Consider the following 6,000-nt stretch of genomic DNA (forward strand, 5'->3'; position numbering starts at 1 on the left):
AATATTCACCTTTTTTTGCTGCTGCTTTCAGTCCTTGGCTTCTCTTGTTAAAAGATCACTGTGAGTCTTTGTTACCCAAGGTACTGCTCTAACTGGGCTCAGGAGACAGATACACAGGTAGTATCTATCCAAAGCACCACTAGGCAGTATTTCACACAGATTCCTTCCTTGTTATTACTTCCTGAAGCTTCCATCCCACCAGTGAGATTTCCCACAATAGTATTTTCAGCCTTGACACTGTGTTGCTCGGGCTGGGACCTTATACAGCATCATATAGAGGTGCTGTCCCTGTAGGAGGAATTCCTCATGCCGTCTTTACTCAGCAATATTATACCTAGAACTTCATCCTGAACCGTTCCTAAGCTGAGACCTTTTCCTTCTCTCACTTATCTGTTATTTATTAAATATTGTTGTGAATCATTAGTTCCATATTCCTCTGCCCGGGATTTTACAGGCCCTGATGACACAGGTATGTCCACGTCATAAAGTATGTCTTACATTACAATGTGAATGGAACCAGTATGGATGTATCTTTAAATGGGGGAAGAGTCTACGTTCTTTTTTCCTCTCATTATACTCTTCATTTCAAAATCATCTAAGCAGGGCTTTCGCATCTGTGTAGCTATGCCAATGCAGACCTCTGTCATTTGAAACCAGCTTACAGCACTCTACTCCAAATAACTTTTGATGCTGAAACGGTACATTGCTAGCAGGGATCTGCACCACCAATGCAACTATTTCTGGTGTGTGAAAGCTCAAGGAGTTAAACTCTGAAATAGGCTGGGGGAAATCTGAATCTGCAAGAATGAAAGCAGAGGGCAAACGTAGCATTCCTTGTGCACCCTAAGTGAAAGGAGTGGGTATCTGGGGTGCACTAGCCATTCAGAGTTGTTCTGGTCATCTTCTTTTCTTTTTCTTTTTTCTTTTTTTGTGCTGGTGCAATGCGCAAATATAGCAAAATATGTTAATAGTAAGCCATAATATTTACAATTATTGTTGGTATCCATTGAAATCAGTGGGATTTTGTCTAATGCCTTTACCCTGGAGATAATCCATAGAATAGAACATTAATGCATAGTTAAAAAGAAAAATTATGGAAAACAGCACGTCTGCATATGCAATATCTTAATGTTAAAGTTACATAATTGAGCTTTTGAAATTAAAACAAAATATAGCAAACAGCCTCAGACCACAACAGCAACTAAGTGACTCTAACATTGTCTTTTAAAACTTGCCTCTTTACTAAGATAAAAAATACTATCCTAAACCAATACAAAATAAAATAAAATAGTTTTCAGCCCAATGCAAATCCAAATGAGGTTTAAGACCTCTGGGAAAATGCAATTTTAGGAAATTTCTTCTGAGAGTTTTAACAGTTTGTTTTGCATGATGAGATATCTTGTAGAGCAAGCACAGGCTAATAATTTAAAGGCAGTACTAAGATTCTTTATGTCATGCTAGACAAATACTGTTTCTATACCTTGTTTTCACTGTTGGTGACATGGTTAAAAGAAGACTTTAATGCTACTTTAATGCAGAATGTTTGTAAATTGCGCCCATGTCTTTTGATGGAATGAACTACCATGGATTATTAGCTATTATTCTAATTGTATTTATCAAAGTGAGTTTTCCAGCTAATGCATGGGCTCAAAATCTGAAGCCCTTCCATAGGCAGGGCTCCTACCGAGAGTTTCACTGATAAAAACCAGCAGGATTTGTGCCATTTAAACTTAATCTGCTAAATTCAACCCTGTGGCGTTTCCCTGATACTCAATGAAGGGTGCTGGGGATTATCAAAAGAGGTAGTATTCTGATAAAGGAGGGAAGGAAAATTTATACTCACAGGATTTGACAATACTTTGGGTTGGTCCCTTAAGACAAGAGGCTGCCTTGTAAGGGTGATCTAAGCTATGCTAATTTGGTAACCTGTATTTTTGAAGCAAAACATTCCATGACGAATGACCTTATTTTTTTGTTTTTAAAGCTATGAGGCGCTTATGCAATAGACTCCTAAGGTAGAAAGAGACAGATGCCGCGGAATAATAATCAGCCTAATTCTTGCTGAGAATCTCTGCAAAAATCTTTCTCCTTGCCTCTCCTTTCATAGGTAAGCTCAGTGCTACCTTTCTCACACAATGACATGCAGCAGCAATTAGTGGGCCTCTGTATAACTCAGGAATTCTTCCCTTTCTAGAGATGGGCTTGTTTTCTGTTCTCTTTTAAAATGTACACTTTTTTTTTAAAAAAAAAAAGGGGGGCTTTATAAAAAGAAAACTTATCAATTTTCTGATAAAAGCAAATGACGAAAATAAGACTGAACTTTTCTTTAAAACAATTGAGCTGCTTCAGTTGCTTTTTATTCCAAGTCCCTTACAGAAGACTGCCCCAGTTGACATGAAATAGTCACAAGTGTCCAAAAGCTCAGGTCTTCACTTCTATCCAGGGCTTGAGGTGAGCTGGGCTGCAAAAAAACTCAAACCTCAACCCTGACTCAAAATGAACAAAATCCCAGGGCCGTGACTCAGGTAAGAAGGGCCAGCAGAAGCACACTTAAACATGCTGCCAGAACCTCCTGTCTTGTGAGAGGCGAAGGAAATTCCATTACTGGGCAGTGACAACCAGGCACTGCCTGGGTGCTGCTTTAACCCTCGCTTTCAGCCGCTGCATCCTGACATGCTAAAATATCATTTCTGTTCTGTTTAGAGTGGCCATTTTCTGTAGTGAACAGTCAGTTCCTATGCTCTCAGCTAAGAGAAAAAAAATTAGATAACAATGAGTTTCAGGGTTTATAACATAGAGAAAAATATGTTCAGATGTGGGGAGGAACGAAGGGAGTGCGGGTACCTTCTCCATGTATGTATTAAAGTATATGTCTCCTGCTGTCATACAAAAGCAAAAATACAACTCTCAGGTTGGCCAGCTGGATCATAAGGGATATTGGGCATGCTGTCAATAGGTGGTGAAAGATTCCCCCACCTCCATCCAAGTTGTCTTTAAGTTAGGTTTTGCGGTCTCTTTGATTTCCTTCTAACAGTCAGAGATGAGAGAGGATGAAACCCAGCATATACAATCAATGGGGGGAAAAAAAGAACCTGCAGGACTGAGAAATGTAGACTGTTCTGCATCTCTCTCATGTTTCCTTTTCTATACAAAGATTTTGGTTTGCCTAAGCTATAGAAGGAAACAGAAGCAGTCTATTTTAATCTTCCTGAGTGAAGAGCGCTGCAGGGATTGCTCTGTTATCCCTAGCAGCAGCCCTGACTTTCCACAAAAAGGCTACATCCATCCATCTATTTATCTGAAATATAAAGATTATCATACGATATACCAGTGATCAACTGTGTTCTTAATCCACTTCTCTTTGTGCATTTTGGTATGAAGAAAAAAATCTACAATTCTTCCCCCAATCAAACCTCACTGCCAAAAAAGCTCAGATAAGAAGGAGGTATTTAGACGTATGCATAGAAGCTGATTCTTCAATCTGTGTAATGACGTATGTTAGAAACTCTGTTCAGAAGAAAGGAAAGCCCTTGCTGATACAGTATTTCTAACAGAGCCTTCACTGCAGGGATTCACTATTGAAAAAACAATGAGTTTGATTATGCATTTTTATATGGGTTTCTTACCGGTTTGACTCCAGTGACTTAAACTATGCAATTCTGGATTTGCACCAATCAGCATGAATTCAGACTCTGTCCCTATGTCTTTTTAAAACTCCATCTATTGCATGATGAATAGGGGCCAGATCCTGCACATGCTTACTACCTATATTAATACTCTGAGTAGCCCACTCACTTCCTTTAAGTTGTGACTGCAAAATTGAGTCTTACAGTGCAGTATTTTACAAGTATGGATCTGCCTTTTGGGATTCAAGCATGCCTTCACTGTACATATTCCTTTAATAGTATTTCTTTCAATAGTAATTTCTCCGCTGATTTTCACAGAATCACATGATAGATGCTTAGCTGTTATGAATGTAACTCAACACCAGATGAAAATCCAGCTCCATGTTGTAGCTATGCTTGTTATTGAAAACAAACATGAGAGAAAAGGGTCCCTTTTATTTAAAGTGTCAAAAGAGACAAGGAAGACGTTTTGGGCTATACAGTGTGCTGTGTACTTCATTGGTTTTGACATTACTATAACCAAAACAATAGAGTTCATTCTAGGAAGGAAATTCCAATCTACTTTTACTACTTATATTAGCTTTTCTTACATAAAGGAAGCCACATCAGAAACTATGCTCCTTCTCATCCTAACTTCACTAACTCTGGCTTACAACCAGAAAACATTCCCCTGCTTTCAAAGTGCCTAAACAAAGGAAATTACAATCCTGAGTGCAGTTCTAATTACCAGCTGGTGAACTGTTGGCATATACTGGATGCGTAATCCAAGAAAACGTGACTCTTCAATAGTAGCCTCTTCCACCACCTATAGTGCTGGAATGCTCATCCTTGTTTACTACTATACATGCATGCACATAGACCATTATCAGTATTCAGTACTAGCAAATACTTTGTCCTTTTGAAGAGCTGGATCAGTGTCAGGTGCCACTCACCAAAAAAAACGACAAGAAGACAACCCACGCACAAGTGCAATAAGCATCGTAAATGTCAAACATATGTACAGCATCTATATCTCTATGAACATATATGCATCATGTGTGATACAATGCATACCCTAGATGCCTTACATCAGTGAGGGCAGGGAAATCCCAGCTCATTTCAGGGATGATGGGGGTTTTTTTGACAGATACCAGGGACTTAAGGCAAACAGAAGCTGACACAATGCTGCTGTCCTTTGCAAATCTTCCTGCCTGGGCTAAACCGCACTCATCTTTGATCAAAGACTTACTTATTTATGACAGACAAAGAGGGCACGATGCTGTGGGTGAGCACCGCGGGCGAGCAGCGCGAGTGGGTTCAAACGGGCCACGGACACTTGTGCATTAAAATAAAAGCGGTGAACTGGGAGGCAAATGCCTCTTGGAAGCAGCATCCAGGCTGCTTCTTTTGCACTCTGCCTGCTCTCCCCGAGAACGCATCGAGGGAGGGATTCCCCACCCACCCACACACTGCCTCTCTCCGTGCAAGGCTGCAGGGGGTATAACCCAGTTCCCTCTTGGATCCGGGCCCGGAAAGAGCCCGTTACGCTCCCGTTCCCCCCCGCCCCCCTCTTCTCCCCTCCCCTCCCCCCCGCCTCACTTACTCCGGTCTCCGGCTCAGGACGCCTTTGCCGATGGCCTGGGGGGTCTTGTGCTGGAGCAGAGCGGCGCAGCAGCCCTTCTCCCTGCCGTCCTTCTCCGCGGGGTGCTGGTGGGACTGGAGAGGGGGGTGCTGGTGGCCGGCAGCCCGCCCGCTGCCGCCGGGGCCCGCCGGTGCCGGCTTGCCCGCCGGCGGCGGCGGCTGCGGCGGCGGCTGCTGCGCCGGGAGCTGTTGGTGGTGCTGGAGCGGGTCGGGCTGGCCCGGCGGCGGCGGTGGCGGCGGCGGGGTCTGCTCGGCCGGGGCGCCCTGTGGCGGCGCGGGGGCGGCCGGCGGCTCGGCGGGGGCCGGCTGCTGCCCGCGGAGGTTGCGGTTCTCGGTGCTCAGCTCGTCTAGTCGCCGCTCCAGCTCGTCGATGCGCTGCCGCTGGGTGTGGATGAGGCTCTGCTGGTTCTGCACGATAGCAGTGAGCTCCTTCAGGTAGAGGACGGCGCGCACCGGGTTCTCCAGCAGGCTCTCCATGCCCCGGCTGCCGGCCGGGGCCCCCCTGCCCGGCGCTCCGGCGAGAGAGGCGCCGGGCTGCGGGGAGGCGCCTCAACGCCCCACGCGCGCGCGCGCGCGACCAACGGCCGCTCGCTCGCTCGCTCACTCGCGCGCCCGCCCGCCCGCGCGCGCGCGCGCCAGGCACGGCGAGGACCGGGGGAGAAGCGGGGGGTGGGGTCTCTGCGGCGGATCCCGCCCTCCCCCTCCGCCCCCTCCGCGCCGGTCCGCGCAAGCGCGGGAGGGCGCCCGGGCAGAG

The 6,000-nt window shown here is 45.6% G+C and overlaps 1 protein-coding gene across 1 annotated transcript in view; it reads right to left on the reverse strand.

The window, feature by feature from the left end:
• IQSEC3 (IQ motif and Sec7 domain ArfGEF 3) overlaps nucleotides 1-5,768 on the reverse strand; it is a 110,557-nt gene extending 104,789 nt beyond the window's left edge. Inside the window, exon 1 of the mRNA XM_054214465.1 lies at nucleotides 5,209-5,768. Coding sequence (XP_054070440.1) covers nucleotides 5,209-5,723 — 515 coding nt within the window. The 5' untranslated portion in view covers nucleotides 5,724-5,768. The remainder of the gene's footprint in view (nucleotides 1-5,208) is intronic.
• Between the last annotated feature and the right edge of the window lie 232 nt (nucleotides 5,769-6,000).

The sequence above is a fragment of the Rissa tridactyla genome, chromosome 1 (assembly GCF_028500815.1).
Source record: "Rissa tridactyla isolate bRisTri1 chromosome 1, bRisTri1.patW.cur.20221130, whole genome shotgun sequence".
In the NCBI taxonomy this organism is placed as follows: Eukaryota; Metazoa; Chordata; class Aves; order Charadriiformes; family Laridae; genus Rissa; species Rissa tridactyla.